Source organism: Tenrec ecaudatus, chromosome 1, assembly GCF_050624435.1.
Source record: "Tenrec ecaudatus isolate mTenEca1 chromosome 1, mTenEca1.hap1, whole genome shotgun sequence".
NCBI lineage: Eukaryota > Metazoa > Chordata > Mammalia > Afrosoricida > Tenrecidae > Tenrec > Tenrec ecaudatus.
The window spans coordinates 299,188,563-299,206,889 of record NC_134530.1 but is presented as its reverse complement, the minus strand read 5'-3'; the positions used below and the strand labels follow the sequence as shown (position 1 = coordinate 299,206,889).

General features: G+C 49.2%; 1 protein-coding gene across 1 annotated transcript in view; it reads left to right on the top strand.

The window, feature by feature from the left end:
* Window positions 1-18,327, top strand: part of GMPR (guanosine monophosphate reductase) — a 63,220-nt gene that overhangs the window by 32,606 nt on the left and 12,287 nt on the right. Inside the window, exons 5-6 of the mRNA XM_075540624.1 lie at window positions 4,314-4,395; window positions 12,335-12,441. Of these exons, the coding sequence (XP_075396739.1) occupies window positions 4,314-4,395; window positions 12,335-12,441 (189 nt within the window). The remainder of the gene's footprint in view (window positions 1-4,313; window positions 4,396-12,334; window positions 12,442-18,327) is intronic.

The window sequence follows — 18,327 nt, the reverse complement described above, 5'->3', positions numbered from 1 at the left end:
TACATTTCAGTGCAATCTGTCCCTTCATGTCTAAATGGGAACCACTGCCCATTAGATGGGAGGCAGGCAGGTCCCCAGCTGTGTGCAATGAACAGTAGTCACCAAATCCTGGATCCCAGGGGCTCTATAGAGGTTTTGCAAAGTGTCAAGCATGCATACCCAGTGATTAAAAAAAATTCACCAGCTGTGAGAGCTTAGCATTGCTTATATTAGATATTTTGGCTCTAAAATTTTTGTATTACCCTTCCTGAAGTGTTTTTAAAAACCCAACAACCCTGACCTAGCAACAAACAAAAACCAGTTGGGTTTCCATACACCAACAATGAAAAATCTGAAAAGGAAATTAGTGGGGGGGGGGAACCCAAAAACATTTAAAATAGCATTTAAGAGAATAAAGTACCCAAGTATACATCTGAGCAGGCACATGAAGTACTTATCTAATGAAATCTATGAAACAGCAAACACTCCTGAAAAAGAGGAAAGACGACGTACACATATGGAAAGCTGTTCTGTGTTTGTGTTAGTCTGGGGAGATTAGAGAAACAAATTCATAACTATGCAAATGTGTATAAGAGAGTTTTATATAAAGTGTTTTATATAAAGGTACATTCAGAAAGCATCCCAACCCAGTCCAGTCCAAGCCCACAAATGCAATATTAGTCCACGTGTCCTATACCAATCTGTAAAGTCCTCTTCAGACTCACAAAACACGTGCAATGATGCCAATTGCAGGATGATCACAGGCCAGTGGGTAGAAAGTCTTTGGATCCAGTGGCAGTATAAGGATCTCAGCGCTGGCAGGGGTCTCTTTGTGGCTCTTCTAGGTCCCTGGTCTGGCTGATTCAGAGGAGGTCCATGTGGCTTCTCCTCAGGGATGTCTCACAGGGAGTCAGCCTTGTGTCTTGTCAGTAGAGTGTCTTCAAGAGAGTGAGGAGAGAGAGAATGTCTCCTGTCTCCAAGGAGGAAAAAATATAGGAGTTCCCAGGATTCTCCAGAGAAGGCCATACCCCCCACAGAGGCCTCATTGGCTATGATCTGATTGACAGTCTAGACTCCACCCCATTCACTCTTAATCCTCTCAAATTACAAATTGACACCAGATTATATAATTACCACAGTATTCATGGATTGGAAGACTTCATATTATGAAAATGTCAATACTACCCAAAGTGATGGATCTACAGATTCAATGAGATCCTGACCAAAACCTCAGCACCCTTCTTTACAGAAATAGAAAAACCAATTCTGAACTTTATGTAACATGGCAAGAAGACACCTGATTTTAAAACATACTGTACAGCTATAGTAATTAAAGCAAACCATTCCTGGTATAACAATAGACAGACCAAAGGAATAGAATGGAGAGTCTAGAAATAAAGTTGTACATCTGTAATCAACTGAGTTCTGACAAGGGTGCTAAGCCCATTCAGTGGGGGAAAGGAGTCTCTTCAATAAATCGTGCTATGAAAATTTGGTTTCTATGTGCAGAGGAAGGAAAGAAGATCCCTACCTTGCACTATGCACATAAGCAAATCTTAAATGATTTAAGGTCTTAAATGTGCAAACCATAACCTTCTTAGCGGAGCAGAGAGAGGCAGCACAGTGATTCAGGCTTCCAACAATGGATTCAGTATCACCCAGTGCAGATTTCCATGAGGCTGAGCTTAAACATGCCCCACCCCACCAGTTCTCCCACCAGGCTAACCCTTACTTGGCATGTTCTACTTTTTAGCTGGGTTTGATAGTTCATGACAATGGCCACACAGAACTCACAGACAATGTTCATGATTATGGAGTTGATCGAGGAAGTTAACAAAATGCAAAGGGCACGGTTATGCTGTTAAGGCTGCTTCTTCGAAGCCATACCCACAAGCAGGCCTCTCTCTGGGCTCTGGCCTCTCAGCCACATGGCCTGTTGGTCTCTGCCCTTCTGGTGCAATGTCAAACAGCTCATTTAGGGCTGCCAATAAATGCCCAAAGGGCATTCTATCTGTCATACGCCTTACCCAAAGGCGCTCAGCTCTAGCTTCATACAAATCTAGCTTTCCCAATTAAGTGCCTAGAAACACCCCATTCCACAAACCAGCCTCCTCTCCTGCCGGAAGGCATCCAACTTTACTAGCTCTGTGGGCTGGGATGTTCACCACTCTGACTTGTCCTCTGGTTCTGCTGCTGCTGCTGCACCTCTTCTGTCACTTCTCCAGTACTAAAGATGTCTCCTGGATTTGGGAAGTCCAGTATGCAGGGTTCTCGGGGTCCAAAGGACTCACTCCACTGTGGGCTCTTCTCTCTGGCTAATAGTGGACTCACACTTCCTGTGTCTGAGTTGGCTCATTTTATACCCAGCAAGATACACAATTACCCTTGCTGTCAGTCATTCACAGCTGAATCCTATCAGTGCCTTTCCCAACCTTCTCTTACCCAGTCCCATCAGGAAAAGGTGGCTTGGCTGGAGTAACAAAGACTCTGACTCCCAACTCACTGCCATTGAGTTGGTTCTGACTCGTAATGACCCTCTTGCTAAAAGAGCCCCGTCAGATAATTCAATGGTACTTCAGAACTCATAAAAATTAAGAACTTCTGTTGAATGAATGAAAAGGCAAACTACTGGCAGGGAGAATATCTTTGGAAACTACATATCGGACAAGAATCTAATAACCAATATAGATGTAAAACTTTAACAACTTAACAAGAAGATAGATACCCTGGTCCTAAAATGGGCAACAGACTTACTTGCATAGGTAACTCACCCGGGGGACATTTAAATGGTCACCAAACCCATGAAAAGATGCTCCGTGTCATCAGTCATGGGAGAGATGATGCACATGGAAACTGCAGCCATTTATCACTGACCTCCCACTAGAAGGGCTACGGTGGAGAAAACAAGCAAAAGGCAAGAACTAACATTGAAGAGGAGGTGGAGAAATGGAAGCCTTTCCCGCTGCTGGTGGAGCCCACAATGGCACAGCCCCCATGGAAAACACCGTGGTTCTTCCCCAGGAAACGCAAACTAGATTTTCTGGAAAACCCAGCGCGGCCGGCCACTCCTAGATCTGAACTGCACAGGCGTGCCGACGTGCGGATCTTCCCCTGTGGCTACTGCACTGGGCTCCAGGGTTGCAATGATGGGGTGGCCCGGGTCATCTCCATGCGAGGTGTTCACAGAAGAATCCGTCTGTGTGGTTCAAGGGTCAAGTGCACGTTCTAGGGGGATTTTTTACTGGGAGGGCGGTCCTCACTCGTCACCCCCTCTCTGTACATTCAAAAGACTTGCAAGCAGAGACTCAGACAGAGTTCGTCACTGTCCACGGCAGCGCTCTTCCCAACAGCCCAAAGGCAGAACAGGAGCCCCGGAGGCGTCCTGGGTTGCGCATGGGGCTGTTCACTGCAAGGTCAGCAGTTTGAAACTCCCAGCCGCTTCTCAGGAGAAACGTGAGTCATCCGCAGAAGCCCACCGAAGCAGTTCCCCTGTCTATAGTGCCACTATGAGTCAGAGACGACTTGATGGCCATGAAGCTGGTTTGGGTTTGAGACCTGATATGGCCAGTGGATGACAGAAATGGTAAGCAAAAGCCGGTCACGGTTAATACACTCAACAGTGCTGGCAAATGGGCAAAAGACTTCCTTGCATTGGTGATCTGTGTACCAAGATTACAGTCAAGAACACTGCGTGGACCAAATATACTCTGTAGCACAGTGTTGCCAGGTGTTGGAATTGGCTTAATGGCTGCAGGTGTTTGGTATCTTCTAATACCATTGCTCACCTAGGAATGGCTCTCAAAAGTAACCTGCAGGAAGCAAAGTCCTCGAAGGTTGAGTCATTCTCTCTCTCTCTCTCTCTCTCTCTCTCTCTCTCTCTCTCTCTCTCTCTCTCTCTCTCTCACTCTCTTTTGGTGCCCCTGGACTCACCTGTGTGAAAGGTTGGCATTTCTAATGCACCCAGCAACTCCATGAGGGAAGCCTTCGGTGGTCTGATCCTGTAAAGATTGTAGGCAAGATGGCGGTCAGTCTGACTTTTGCGTCCTATGGGGCAGTTCTAATCTCCCACGTGGAGTTACCGTGATCCCTGCAGAGGCACCCAAGGAGGACAACAGCGCTTAGTGGAAGTGGAACCAGCAAAGCTCTCTTGGGCAGCCTGCCCTGGTTCACCCTTGTCAGACTTAAAATAAACCCGGGGATTGGGTCCAGAGTTCATCTCAATTTTCTAGTCTCACAGGCTGTCTGGTGACTCCAGAACCTGCATGCATATCATGTTCGGGTGTGGCATTTCTCACTCATTCTTGTGACTGCAAGCTGCATTCTCTGTGTTGCAGGCAGGAAACGTGGTGACAGGCGAGATGGTGGAAGAGCTGATCCTTTCTGGAGCGGATATTATCAAAGTGGGAGTTGGGCCAGGTAAGGCTCTGGGGACACACAGGAGAGGGCATTGTGGGGCTTGGGCTTGGGGAGCCTAGAGATGGTGAGAAACGCATGAACCACACGTTCGAAGTGCATTTCTTCTGGAAGCATCAATGAGCTTGCAATTTGAAATTTCATTGAGCTTTTTTTTTCTTTAAACATTTTATTAGGGGCTCATACAACTGTTATCACAATCCATACATATACATACATCAATTGTATAAAGCACATCCATACATTCTTTGCCCTAATCATTTCCAAAGCATTTGCTCTCCACTTAAGCCCTTTGCATCAGGTCCTCTTTTTTTCCCCCTCCTTCCCCGCTTCCCCCTCCCTCATGAGCCTTTGATAATTTATAGATTGTTATTTTGTCATATCTTGCCCTATCCGGAGTCTCCCTTCCACACCTTCTCTGCCGTCCATCTCCCAGGGAGGAAGTCACATGTGGATCCTTGTAATCAGTTCCCCCTTTCCAACCCACTCACCCTCTACTCTCCCAGTATCGCCCCTCACATCCCTGGTCCTGAAGGTATCATCCACCCTGGATTCCCTGTGCCTCCAGCCCCCATATGTACCAGTGTACAATCTCTGCCCTATCCAGTCCTGCAAGGTAGAATTCAGATCATGGTAGTTGTGGGGAGGAAGCATCCAGGATCTGGGGGAAAGCTGTGTTCTTCATCAGTACTACATCGCACCCTGACTGACCCATCTCCTCTCCTAAACCCCTCTATGAGGAGATCTCCAGTGGCCGACAAATGGGCCTTGGGTCTCCACTCTGCACTTCCCCCTTCATTCACTATGGTATACACACACACACACACACACATATACATATATATATATTTTGTTTTGCATGATTCCTTATACCCGGTCCCTTTGGCACCTTGTGATCGCACAGGCTGGTATGCTTCTTCCATGTGGCTTTATTGCTTCTGAGCTAGATGGCCGCTTGTTCACCTTCAAGACTTTAAGACCCCAGACACCATCAGCTTTCTTCGCCAAATTTGCTTGTTCACCCGCTTTGGCTTCAGCAGTTGTGTCGGGAGGGTGAGCATCGTAGAGTGCCAATTTAATAAAAGAAAGTATTCATGCATTGAGGGAGTGCTTGAGTAGAGGCCCAAGGTCCTTCCGCCACCTTAACACTAAACCTATAAATATAGACAAATAGATCTATTTCCCCATCCTCATATATATATTTGCATGTACATGTCTTTGTCTAGACCTCTATAAATGCTCCTTGACTCCTAGCTCTTTCCTCCATCTCCCTTGACTTTCCTCCTCTCCCACTACCATGCTCCGTCCCCACCTGGGCTATAGCTATACCTCTTCTCTACACAACCTTACCCTTGATCGTTCACCATCAGGCCTGCCACTCCCCCCTCACTACCATTTTGGGTCCCATGTTGTTCCCTTGTCCCTGTGTTTGTTAACACCACTTCCTTACCCCACCACCCCAAGTCCCCCAGGAACTGTCGGTCCCGTTGTTTTTCCTCCAGATAGTTCATCCAGCCTGTCCTATTCAGACAGACCTGTGGAGACAATAACATGCACGAAAACAAGACAGAGGAAAACAAAGCAACAGTATACAACCAGACAACAAAACAACAACAACAAACCACTGACAAAGAACAAAACAAAACACATCACGAAAGAAAAACTTATAGTTAGTTCAAGGATCGTTTGCTGGCCCTTAGGAGTGTTTTCCAGTCCAGTCTGTTAGGGCACCACGCCCTGACCCCAAAGTCCACTTTCAGCATTCCCTGGGGACCTTGCCACTCCATTCCCTTGCTGTTCTGCTGCACTCCCCCAGTGCTCTGCCTCGGTGTGGTGGGATCAGGTCAGGTGCAATTCCCACACTGTGTCTCCGGTGCTGTCCCCTGTATCACCCTGGATCACTGAGGGGCATCATGTCTCATAGTGGGGCCAGCCATGTTGTTCTCTCTGTGGACTGGCTGCTCTAATCAGGAACATCATCCTCACGGCCTGGTGGGCCAGGCTGTGTTCCACTCTCTCCTCCTCCCCCTTCATCTGCTCCCGTGTGCTCTGATCAGGTATGTCCCTCTTCCGGAGCTGCAGAATCAATGTCGTCCTTTGAAACAAAGGGGAAGGGGAAGGGGCCAGAATCCACTTAATTTTTGGTGCTGGGGCCAGCCTCTCAGACCTCTCCACTGGTTCCCTCCTCCACGCCAGGATATTGCATTCACACCTTGCGGCACTGGGTTGAAGTCTGGTGCCACTTTCCCCGTGGAGATATAAACAATACCCTCCCCTTGGGTGGATTAGTGCCCCATGTCCCCACTCCCCTTTTCTTCCTTATATTCATCCTTTTGTTTTCCTTTCCCCACCTCCTCCACCGTTGTCTACCATGTGCATCCCTGGTTTTGATCTGGTCTCTGCCTTCTTTCTGATGACCCTCCTGAGCTACTAAATGAGCGTGGGTGTGGTTAGAATGTGAAGCCTTGCTTCAGGACATGCAGCTGTAAGAACAGAATGCAGATGTCACTAATGAGCTCATCACCTTGAAGGAGGAGCCCCCAGTGGCTTTGTAGTGGGTTTCACTTTGGATCGCTAACCACAAGGTCAGTAATTTGAACCCACCAGACAGCCATTCCTCCGGAGACAGATGAGACTTTTTACTCCCTTAAAGATTACAGCCTTGGAAATCCACAGGGCCAGTTCTTCTCTGTCCTATAGGCTTACTATGAGTCAGCCTTGACCCATGGCAGTGAGTGTGGTTTTATGACAGAGGAAGGGGAAAGGATAAGGAGAGAAGGTCACAGGGAACTCAGGGAGGGAGTGGGCCAAAGGCTGATCCATTGTGTGGACTGCAGCCAAGGTCACTAAACAAAGCGTATTTGAATAACTGGATAGAAAACCAGTTTTCTCTGCACTCTTTCATCCAAATCACAATAAAATGAAAGCAAAACGAAATAAAACGCATGGGAAAAGGTATGGAACATGAATGGCTCAAGGGACTGTCGAGGTTGGAGGGATTTTGAATGTTACAGATCGGCTTGCAGCCCCGAGGTCACTTCTGAAGACCCCTAATCCAGGCTCCTCCGGGGATAAACTGGTCACAGATTTTTGCTTAGGTCTCCTCTCTCAGGAATCTCTTCTAGGAGGACCTATTGGGAAGTGTGAGTGGAAGGAAGAGATGGAGTTTTCAGCTTTTTAATAGAAAAGAGAGCCAAAGCCAGTGTCTCATAGTGACGCTGTGCAGGACAGAGCAGAATGGCTCCCTGGGGTTTCGCTTTTCCGGCGGAGCAGCTGATGGGCTCGGACTGCTGACTCTGCAGTAAGCCTCCCCACGCAGTCCCTTCTTAGCTGGTGTCGCTTTTCTCTTGGGGTCATGGGGCTTTCTCCTTCCTCAGTGACAGCTCTAGAAAGGTCTGCCATGGTCCCGGGTTTCAGGTCTTGCTTGTATACCCCGTATGAACCAAATGCTGACTTTGGCGAGACAGACGGGAAAAGGCTCCGTTGACTCAATAGCAACATGGTTTATTATTACCTAAGACAATTCTGTACCCCAAAACAAGGGGGCAACCTCTGAACTGCGAGGAGCTGGCGGAAAGCAGCTGGGAAGCCGAGGACCTGGGGCTCTTGTGAGACAGCGCAGCTCTCAACCTTGAGGAGGAGGACGTAAGAGAAGAGATTCACGAAGAACCTTCTGGCATCTCCCAAGGCCCAGCGTTTAACGTACGGGGAGATTTCCAAGAGTGGGCTGTTTTGTGCTGCTCAGCACTGCCAATGAATAACGTGTCCTGAGCAAGAGAAGAGGTACCTGTAGCCTCTTGACTCTTTCTCCCTGGGTAGTACATCTGGTTTGCACTTTGGCCACTAACCAAAAGGGTGGCCACTGGAGCCAGGTATAACATATCCTGAGTAAGAGGAGCACAAGGGCGGTCTCTTTCCGTGCATTGTTCTTGAAGTCAGAGAGAGCCAAGTCTGCTTCTTGCTTATTAGGATGGGCTGTAACAGACCAGGCTGATGAGAGTCTAGACCAGGCGTCAGCCAACGTTTGAGACAGAAGAGCCAAGCCTGTCCTTCACAACAATTTAAAAATTATTCGAGGGCCATAAATACATATTTTTACAACCAAATGAAATCACTGCGATCTGAATAAGAGCCTTTGGAGATCGCCTTTCACAGCCACCTTTCACCCCAAACCTTTGAAGATTTTCCATTGGCCTTCCGAGTTACATGGGTGTACGGACAGAGCCGCATGTGGCTTGAGGGCGGAAGTTTGCTGAGTGGGCCAGACAAGCCTAGTCAGCGGTCAGGACGGTGCTGCTTCCAAATATAGGCTACACAGAACGTCAAAGTATGTCGGCAGTTGTCTTGGCTCAGAGACTATTCCCGGTGTGGCAGTGAGCATCCAATGACAGTCCAATCCCAGGCTTTTGTTCATGCACATCCTCCCTGGAGCTACACATACTCAGTTGCTCTGGAGGAGACACGGTCCTTCGCCTGTCACTCCCATTACCCCCACCCCCAACAGATGTGACTCAAGAGAGTAATGGGGCTTCCTTTGTGCCTGCTGTCTCTGAGGCACTCCTGAACATTGGCTGGAGATAACATTTCACCGAGATCTTTATCAACGTTTCAGCGTCACCGAAATCCAGCAACACTGGACTTGGTGTTTGCACACAAGGACAGGGTTAAAAATAGGACTGAGACCCAGCAATTCTACTCCCTAGACTTGAACACAGGGGCTCAAAACAGATCCCTCTTCTACCCCTGTGCCCACAGCAGTTCTGTTCATAATCGCCTAATGGCAGGAGCAGCCCAAGGATCCGTTAGCCAATGAGACGGATAAACGAAATGTAGTCTACCCATACAACAGAACAGTATTCAACCTAAAAGAAAAACGAAAGTTCTGAGACATGCCACGACAGAAATGAACCAGGAAACATGGTGGCGAGAGAGAGGATTCGGACACAAGATTGTATAATCCTACTCATGAAATATCTACATTAGGTGCATACGTGGAGTCCAAAGTGTACGGGTAGTTAGCCAGGCCCAGAGGAAGAAGGCAGAGGGGCTATAGTGCTTGCGGGGACCGAGTTTGTGTGTGGGGTGATCTAAAATGATCATGGAGTGGAATGCCCTTGACTTGTGTGCCTCAGAGCGGCTGGGACGGCACCTGTTCTGTTGTATGTACTTGATTGACTCCTCTTAGGGATGGCGGGAAAATATTAAAAATGAATACTCTTTGGGAGGAAAGATAACTTGAAATTCTCCGTCTCCACCTGGGTTTTCATCAGGACCACTCCCACGCCTTGTTGGAAACGTCTCCCATGGGTCTTTCCAATCCAGGTCGTCAACCTAAGCTTTGGAAGTGCCTCTCCTCCTTGTGCAGGTCCTTGGGCTGGCTGCCCTGGAGATGCCTGCTAGTCCTCAGGACTCCGTACCAGACGTGGCAAAGCTCTTGCGCTACCTTCCCCAGCGCACCGGGATCAGGTGCATTGTGGGCACTGGGACAAAGAAACGCCTCTGAGGACAGAAAATCGTTGCCTCCAGGAACATCAGTGCCACAGGGAAGCGGACAAGGGGGCCTACTGGAACATAAAGACATGGATTTTGTTCTGCAATGGGATGCAGGCGGGAGGGCTTGGCTCTGGCTTCTCCGCTAAAGTTAGGCCTGAGAGGGGAAACACGGTTCTGGTCTGAGCCTATCCGTACGTGACCCCTGAGAGAATGTTGTGGCAGCTGTGGTACTATTTGTGGCTGCTAGGAGCAGGAGAAGAGGCTGGGGCTGGGAGTGGCTCCTCACAGGCCTGCTGTGGGCAGGGGAGATGTTCACAGCCACCTCTCACACCACATTTCAAAGAAAAGAAACCAACTGCCTTCAAATTGATTCCAAGTCATGGCAGCTCCATGGGTGCTGAGTAGAACTGTGTGCGCCATGGTGCTTCCAAGGCTGGGATTCTTTGGCAGCAGATCGCCAGATCTTTCTTCCGAGGGGCCTCTGGGTAGGTCTGAACAGACTTTTTGGTTGGTCATGGCATATTTAACCATTAGCACCACCCACAGACTCTTACAGGAGTCTCAGGGCAACCAGAATCTCTACCACCAGATAGTCTGGCTCATTCATTCATTCATTAGCTAGCTCATTCATCTTTCTGGATCAATTTATCTTGCCCTGATTAAGCACCAGAGAGCCCTGGTGGCCTAGTGGCTTATTAACTTCAAGGCTGGTGGTTCTAGTCCACCAGCTGCTCTGAGAGAAAAAGATGAGGCTTTCTTCTCCTATAAAGATTTACAGAAAAAAAAAAAAGATTTACAGAGTTGGAACCGCCCCACCCCTTACCCCCACCCCCTGGGCCACTTCCATTTTGTCCTCTAGGGTTGCTGAGAGTGAGAAGTGACTCCCAAGGCAGTGAGTTTTTGGGTTTTGGTGATGCACCAGGCTCTCTTCTGAGCCTCGGACACACAATAGCAAATACTCACTGTTTGGGCGCTCTCTGAGCTCATCGTCCATCAGAGAAAACTGACCCGCATCCCACTGGAACTCGGCATGACTTAAATACCTCTTTTTAAAGTGAGTGCTAGGAAGAAACTCTTTCCCAAGGCTGGGAGAGTCTGAAAGATAAGAAAGGGTTGACTAATAAGGGGTGGGTCCAGCGGGACCTTCCAGGCGGCGGGAACAGGACGCACAGAGGCCCAGCTTGTGGGAAGACTGTTGGAAGGTGGAAAGGTCAGCGTGTCAGGGGAAGCTCAGGTGGAGCAGAAAGAAGGCGGGCGAGCAGGGCAGCTGGTGGCTGAAGAGGGCCAAGCATTTTTTTCCACTATTACGACAGAATCTATACATCATCCGAATACACTGGCCCCTTTAACCTTTCTTATAGCTGAGATTCGATGCCATTGATCACCATGCAGTGGTGCACCATCGTCATTGAGCAGACATGTTGAGGAGGAGGGCAGGTCTGTGGGGTGACTTGGGGGTACACAGGAGCTTGAGTTGAGTGGTCTCCATAAAGCAAGGGGTGCTCGTTCGCTTGCCGGGAGTGAAGGCTGAGACTGAGAGAGGACCCTTGGGACTGAGATGCTGGGCCTTCCAGTGCAAGCCGGCCTGGGTGTGATCGGGACTGTACAGGGCAGACGGGCGCAGCCAGGACCAGAGTTGGCAGTGAAGTCAGCAGGAGGCCAAGGCAGAAGCTCTGAGGCGCTAGAGCATGAGAGGCCTTGGCATGCTGAGTTAAGTGACCAGAGAGTTGGATAAGAGCGAGGAGGAGCAATGACACTAGTGTGGCTCTTTTCTGGAGGGCTTCCTGTATGCCTGGAGTCCTTGGGTGGTGCCAATCATTAACACACTCGGCTGCTAACTGGAAGAGTCCACCTAGAGGTGGTGCAGAAGCAAGGCCTGGTGATCTGCTTCCGGAAAGCCCTTCGGAGCACAGTTCTACTCTGACATACCTGAGGTGGACACGAGTCAGAGTCCACGGTGGCCACCGGTTTCTCTTGAGATGCTGGGCTCAGTGAATGGCAGGCCCCCACGCCTAGAGGGGTGCGTTCTTCGACACACTGTCAGTCTACCACACCCCCAGCCAGGTGTGCTTCCCATCCCACAGACGAAGAAGCCAGGCGTAGAGAGGCTAGGTCCTGTGATACAAAGAAGCTGTGAGCTGAGGGAGTGTTTTGAGGGGCCCCTAAAGGTGGGAGGCCAGCGTGGAGGCTGCTGTTGCCAGGTGGCCAGTGGCAGTAAGGTGGACCATCAGCAGGTAGAGGTGACTCCAGAGAGTCTGAAGGGGTGGCATGTGGGTTCTCATGACTATCACAAGCTGGCTGAGCAGCCTCTGCCCTCCCCCAGCGTGTCTTCCCTGCCAGGGCATGGGGGTAGGTGTGGGTGACCGTGCAGGACGCTCGTTTTATCCCATGGTTGCTGCATGTTCACAGCCATCTCACTCTTGGGCTTCTGCTGCTTCTTCCATGCCAGGGTCTGTGTGCACCACCCGCACAAAGACGGGCGTGGGCTACCCGCAGCTGAGCGCAGTGATTGAGTGTGCCGACTCTGCCCACGGCTTGAAGGGCCACATCATCTCCGTGAGTCTGCAGGGAGGGCCTGGCGGGGGCGGGGGCCTACTGCTGGCTGGGGGTGGGGGCAGTGGGGTTGGGGGGGGGGCACGTGGGCAGAACCTGGGGACAGGGCATCTTACGCTGCTGGGCCCAGTTCCTGGCTGCCATCCTGTGGACTTGAAAGCCCGAGCACTAGGTGCGCATCTTCTGGGTGCCGGATTGCCCTGTCCGGGAGCGGCGCACTCTCAGAACCAGAGGAGTGGTAGGTGGCGAGGTGAGAAGAGTGCCGTGGGAGTTTTAAGACGAGGAAGAGGAGAGGACCACGGAGCCTAGATTTGGGGAGGGGAAGCGGTCAAGAAAGGCTTCCTGGCGTAAGGGATATGGAGACTGATGACCAGAAAGGCGTTCACCAGGTAAAGGAGGAAGAATGGCAGAGAAAACGCTTTATCAACAGTAAGGACACCGTGGGGTGGGACTGGGGATGGGGCGGGGTGAGCCGGCAGTGGGGCCGGAGTCCGAGATGTGGCAGAGTGAGACCCAGATGTGGACAAGGACCTGGGAAGCGTCTGGAAGCGTGTGACTTTATCACAGAGGCACTGAGCAGGGACAGGTGACCTTGAGGGGGAGAATGACTAATGGGGTGATTTATCCTAGGACACAGCAAACCAGCTGCTTTGTGGAAGGCTGACAAGGGGCCGAACGGGTGTAAGACAGTGAGGTGGGGAATCAAACTGGGCAGGAACTCCATCCTGGTGGTGCTTCCACGCAACGGGGCGGAGGGCAGGACTGTCATGCAGAGCCGACAGACCTTCAAACTGGGCTTGACACACTGATTAGATGTCTAGGGAGGTGTGGGCCAGAGACGAGGCAGAACCAAGGAGGGGGCATCCCTGTGAGCAAAGGAACGGGAACCGTGGGTCAGGTTGGGAGGAATTCGTCTTGCCTTCCTCAATTCAGAGGGGCATCTTCCAGAACCTTGCTGACACAGTGGTCAAAGCGATTCGTTGCTAATCCAGATTGTCGGCAGTGTGAACCCACCAGCCACTCTCGGAGGAGAGCCTGCTGCTGTACCCTTGGGAGCAGTCCTATTTTGACCGTAGCATCGCGAGGGGTCAGAATCAAATAGATGGCAATGGGTTTTAGAGAGGCACTCCGCCCAGAGGCACCTCAGAAGAAAGGCCTGGTGATCCACTTCTGAAAAACCAGCCATCAGAAACCCCATGGAATGCTGTTCTCCTCTGCCACCCAGCAGGGTGCTTCCTGAGTCGGAATTAACTCCACAGCAACTGGTTCTCCAATGGGGCACCTATCAGGAACTCCTTTGGGCATCTGGATTCTTGGGATAGAAACCCAAGACTTGTGTGTGGGTGAGGGGACCTAGGAAGAATGTGAGAGTGAGATGTGAGGTTGGCCTGGGATGACCCTGGATGAACTCCAATGTAGGTCCAGAGGCGCGCGTGTGGTACAGAGAAGTGAGGAGGCGAGACCTAGAGCCCGGCGTCAGAGAGGGCCAGGTGAGCGAGCTGCATGTGCGGAGGCCATGGGCAGCAGGGTCAGATTCTCTCTGGAGGTCACAGGGAGCTTTTGTTTCTGAAGGTGGAGGCTGCAATGATTAATTTGTACATCACATTTCTTTTTTTAATTAATAACTTTATTGGAGAGGGTCTTATAAATCTTATAACAATCCATTCAATTGTATTCGGCACGCTTGCCATCAACATTTGCAAAGCATTTTCTTTCTACTTGAGTCCCTTGGTATCAGCTCCCCTTTTTTCCCCTCCCTCCCCCACCATCCCACTCTTGTGAATCCTCGATCAATTAAATAATATTATTGTTATTTCATGTGACCACTTTTCTAATATATGCATTTGAGGAGATACCTTTTCATCTCGGCCGTGCTTCTGCTGTGGTCCATACATTTTCATAAGTAGGATTTTCCTTTCCGTTTCATCCAAAAATACATTTTAAATCTCTCTTGAGACTATTCCCTGGGCCCGTGTGTGCCGGGTGTTATAGAGAAAGAAGCATGCCATCTGATGTCCAGGTGCGCTGGGGTTCTGTAGTCATCTTTCTGTGGTTCATTTCTACTTTGGGTCCACTGTGGTCTGCACGTATCCTCTGAATGGCCTTGGCTCTTACATATCTGTTAGGGTGGGTTGGCTGGCCCAGGACGTGACGGCCTTTCTTGGTGGCTGGTCCATGTGAGCTTGAGGGGAGTGTGTGCCTTTGCTGTTGCTGGGGCAGTGTCCAATAAATGTCAATTAAATCCATTTGACGAATGGGGCAGCTCAGTTCAATTATATCCTTCAGTGAGCCCTGGTGGTGTAGTGGGTTGTGCACTGGGTCCCTAAGTACAATTCTATCCTTCCTGCTTCTCTGCCTATCTAGTCATTGCTACAAGGGGCCCTGATGGTGTGAGGATTATGTACTGGATCCAACCACAAGGTCAACCGTTTGAACTCACCAGCCGGTCCACAGGAGAAAGATAAGCCTTTCTGCTCCTGTAAAGAGCCCTGGAAACCCACAGGGGCAGTTCTGCTCTGTCTGTATGGTTACTGTGAGCTGTGACTTGATGGCAGTGAATTTGGAGTTTGGTTTAGTTGTGGGTACTGGGAGGCCTGATTGCACTGCGGGGAAAGTACTTAAGCACCTGATCACTTAAAAGTTGGTAGTTCAAACCCTCCAACTGTTCCAAGGGAGAATGATACAGCAGGTCATCAGCATCTGTGACAATGACAGCTTTGGAAACCATATGCAGATGTCCTACAATGTCCTATAGGGTCATGATGACTCCAAATGGGCTCTGCTGCCACCCGTTTGGTTTAGTCACTGGTCACAGGCAATGGGCAGGGTAGCTCAGTGGTAGAATTCCCGCCTTCCGTGCTGAAGCCTCAGGTTCAATTCCTGGCCAGCACCCCTCATATACAGCTCCCACCCATCTGTCAAGGAGACGTGCATGCAGCTGTGAGGCTAAGCAGGTTTCAGGAGGATTTCCATGCTAACAGAGACTAGGAGGAAAGGGCTGGGAAAGGATTTCTGAAATTAGCCTGGGGAGACCCTGTGGATCCCAAAAGCTTACTGGATGTTAGTGACACCACTACCTTTGTGAGCGCATTTGCCATCCTGGGGGGGTGGGGGATGGGGTAGAAGTTACGTTGGGGTGGGTTGAAAAATGAGGGGGAAGGAGATGGGGAGGGGCAAAAATTGAGGTGCTGGCAACAACACTTACATGAAGTTTCTGGAAGAATGGCCTCCAAGCGATTAGCTGCTAGATATCGATTAAGGATTGGATGAATGCCAAGCTAAAGTGCGCCCCGGTGTATCCATGCATCTGATCCCGCTTTTTCCACATGGCAGCCATTCACCCAGTTGGAGATAGGGATGACGGCTCTCTGACATGTTTCCTCTCAGGACCACACAGTGACTTCCTCTGACACGAGTGGTGTTGTAACAGGTTCTTACTGCAGGACAGACCCTGGCAAGTGTCCCTGTCATCAGACACACACTGTGGTAGAATGGTGACTTCCACCCACTTCTCTGGATGTGAGGGCTTTTGGGGGGTGGGAGGTGTTGGGATGTGTGTGCAGGGTTAAGCAAATTCAGAAGTGCTGGGATGTTTTTAGTAGTCCTACAACAATGTTGATTCATATCGAACAGATTACGCTGAGCCTTCAGATCTTTTTACAGTTGCTAAGCCAGGCACCCACACGATATAATTGCTGGTTGATATTTTCTTCTTCTTCTTCTAAACCTGAAGGAAGGAAATTACATCTATCCCTGTGGGGATGTAGCTTACGATTACTGCTCAGTCTTTGACTCTATTGAGGTGTGCTCTCTAGACCTGGTTTTAGGATATAACTACAGCAGAAATATTAATGACAAAGCTTTATAAGAGGCTTTGAAAACTACTTTAAAAATACACTAATCCCATTTCCGGCTTATGGCAACATTTGGTCACTGTCACGAGCCCCTTTATTTAATATCATTTGATTTTTCAGTAATCACTGAAGCTAGAATCCAGGTCCTTGCTCTTTACATATTATTCCACTGATTTCCTGAGTTCCGCCCAATTCTTTATCTTTTTCACTGTCCTGGGCTGGGTTTTCTAGAATAGAAAATCCAGTGAAGCGTGCAGATGTATACAGAGGGAGATCTTTTATCAAGAAAGTGGTTCACACAGTTGTAGAAGCAAGCAAGTACATGTCCAGGCAACTTCCAGATCCTTGGGTCAGATAATAGGCTGGAGGCTTCCGCAGACTCCAGTAGTTTCCAGGGCTGATGAACCCAAGATCAGCAGACAAGCTATAGACTGGCGGCCGCAGAGGCAAATGAATCCAAAGATGGCAGGTCAGATGGCAAGCCACTGGTAACTCCCAGGATTAGTAGGCAATATGGCTGGCCTTTGGCTCAATTTCCAAGAACCAGTGCTCATTGATCCAGGAGCAGGCTCCAGAACCAGGACAAAGGAAGCAGCCTTTTCCACACTGTCCATTTATATTGGAAGCAGGTCACAGCCCTGAGGAACTTTCCTTACAATTAAAAGATCAGGACTTGGACCTGAGTTAGAGTGCTGCATCCCACCCTAATCTTACAACTGATTGGCTGCTCATAGCAGATCCCATTAAGGAATTGATTCCATTGTGTTAGGGCACATCACTGGGATTACTAGCTCCTAACTGCCGAGCTGCTGAGAACCCTGGCTCAGCCAAGTTGACATAAAAGGTAATCCGTTCATCCATTCCTTCAGCAAGTATTAACTGAGAATCTACAACGTGCTGGAAGCGGGAACATTAAACAAAGACCTATTGATTGATGACAGTACTCAGATTACTGAGTACCTCCACTCAGTAACCCAGTGAATAAATGAACATATATTTATTGAACAACTTGTATATAAGAGATTCTATTCTGGGCTGACAGAGAACCACCCGTCCAGCCCACATTTGGAAAGTGCACCAAACACTACCGTTCTTGAGTATGTGTCAGCCCAGTGGCTCATGCATGTCAAATGGAGCCTTGCCTTGGGCTGGCCGCATGAAATCAACAGAAAAACTTTTATTAAACTGAGATTCGTGGCCTCCACCCTAGTGAGTTAGGCTTCCTAGAGCTTGGTCCCCCAAAGCACCAGATGTCAGGGTCATAATTCTCCATTACCTAATAACATTCACCATCCAGAGCCTTGACTAAGACTTGAGGGCTGTATCTTATATATTGGCTCTGTGATGGCATCATGGGTCACATGTCAGGCCACTCTGCAGGAGTAAGAGGACACTTTCTACCCCTGTGGTCTAGTGGTTACGTGCTGGGCTGTGACCCGCATGGTCAGCAGTTTAGAACCATCAGCAACCCCTCGGGAGAAAGACTGCCTTTGAATGCCTATAACCAGTTGCTGTCTTGGAAACCAACAGGGGTTCTCCATGTAGCAGCACTGGCTTGGCAACAGTGAGTGAACGAGTTACCTTTCAGAAACCTCGAGGGGCAGTTCTATTCGGTTCCAGAGGATCACCATGAGTCGGAATCTCGAGGGCAGTGAGTTTGGTGTCTTGTAATTGTATATATTACTTGGATAACCACGGTTCCTAAATTTTGAGCCTGCTCCAACTCCTAGTGACCATATACACAGCAGAACAAAACACGCCCGGTCCTGTACCATTTTCATAATTGTTGTCCTTTTTTTTCAATGGCAAGTAGTTTTGTTGTTTTATTATTTTTTATTTAATAAATCTTTTTATTGGGGCGCATACAACTCTTATCACAATCCATATATATATCAATTGAGCACAGCACCCTTATACATTCGTTGCCCTCATCATTCTCAAAATTCGCCTTCCACTTGGGTTCCTGGAATCAGCTCATTTTCCTTTTTTCCCCTCCCCCCCATGAACCCTTAATAGTTTATAAATTATTATTTTA